Below are 1,254 nucleotides of genomic sequence, written 5' to 3' on the forward strand. Positions count from 1 at the left end.
TAGAACACGAGAAAGTATCAGTTTATGTTTGACCACTCACTGTAAATACATAATTTGATTTCGATTTATTTTTTCTGAAAAACACACAACAAAGTTGCAGTTTTGAAAATATTGCTAGCAAAATGTTCAAACTGGTAAGAGAAACAATGTGCGAAAATAATGTCAGAAATGAAAAAAATATGTACGTTTTTATTTCCAGTTACTAATCACTTTGGCTTTAGTTAACTTGAATGAGGCCTCGTTGTCGAATTTACATTTGGTTGTACCAGACGACTCTTACACGTTGCTAAGTAGCGGTAAATTATCCTCATCTTCATTGCGTGGCAGTAGTTCGGTTACTCTGTCGAATGCACTTTCAGATGAGGATACTTCGAACAGTGTTGAAAATGAAGATCAGGCATCGGAGGAAGCCACTGCCGCTCCAGCAGCTGTGGTATCCGCTGCATCCGCACCGTCCACACCAGCATCTACGTCAGCAACCAGTGCCCCACCATCAGCCGCAGCATCACCGGCCGGTGTAAATCGTGCCAGACCCAATTCAAATCTGTCAGGACTTGCATCAGTTAGTTTGTCGCGGCCCTCTGTTGTGGTATCTTCCTCAACAACGGCCCAAGCTTCAGCTTCATTGCCATTGGTTTCGGCCAGGTCCACAGCTACCATCCAGCATCGCATTTTGCCGGCTGAAACCATTCCCCTGCCCATTACCATTTCCCAGCGACCTGGTTTGCGTACCGTCATTGCTCCCGAGACCATAACCATTCAACAACCCACCATTGCTCGAGTGGGCGAAGTTGTGCAGCAAATCCCCACCGCAGTATCCCACCAACGTCAAACTGTTGTTCACAAACATGCCCGAGTGGTTACACCCATTGTGGCCCCAGCTGTTCGCACCTTAACTTCACAAATTGTTCGCGCATATCACACACCCTTGGTCTATGCTCCCCAAGTGACCACAAATTAATTGGGTTCTCTCTGTTACAGTTATTCTCATCATTTCAGATAAAAAAAAATTGACAAATTTTTTATTTACAAAATTCTCTTCACTAAGAATAAGTTTTACATTTAATTTTTAACAATTTCCTTTGGCTGCCATAGACATATTGTTGTTGTTCTTAAGAAAGCGATACGAAACTATTTTTTTTATTTTGGTTTTATTTGTAATTGGTTTAGAAGAATTTAGATGAATAAAAAAATAATATTTTACTACCAGCAAATTTTTGTGTTAACATTTTTTTTTTTTTTTTTGAAGAATGA

General features: G+C 40.6%; 1 protein-coding gene across 1 annotated transcript; it reads left to right on the plus strand.

Moving 5' to 3' along the window:
- The first annotated feature begins 386 nt into the window (after positions 1 to 386).
- On the plus strand, positions 387 to 961 carry LOC133324437 (retinin-like). Its single transcript, XM_061533280.1, has 2 exons — positions 387 to 433; positions 484 to 961. The coding sequence occupies exons 1-2, from the start codon at positions 387 to 389 to the stop codon at positions 959 to 961; spliced, it is 525 nt and encodes a 174-aa protein (XP_061389264.1).
- Positions 962 to 1,254: the final 293 nt, after the last annotated feature.

Source organism: Musca vetustissima, unplaced genomic scaffold, assembly GCF_032173495.1.
Source record: "Musca vetustissima isolate MV318-11 ecotype Yass unplaced genomic scaffold, APGP_CSIRO_Mvet_v1 utg233566, whole genome shotgun sequence".
NCBI lineage: Eukaryota > Metazoa > Arthropoda > Insecta > Diptera > Muscidae > Musca > Musca vetustissima.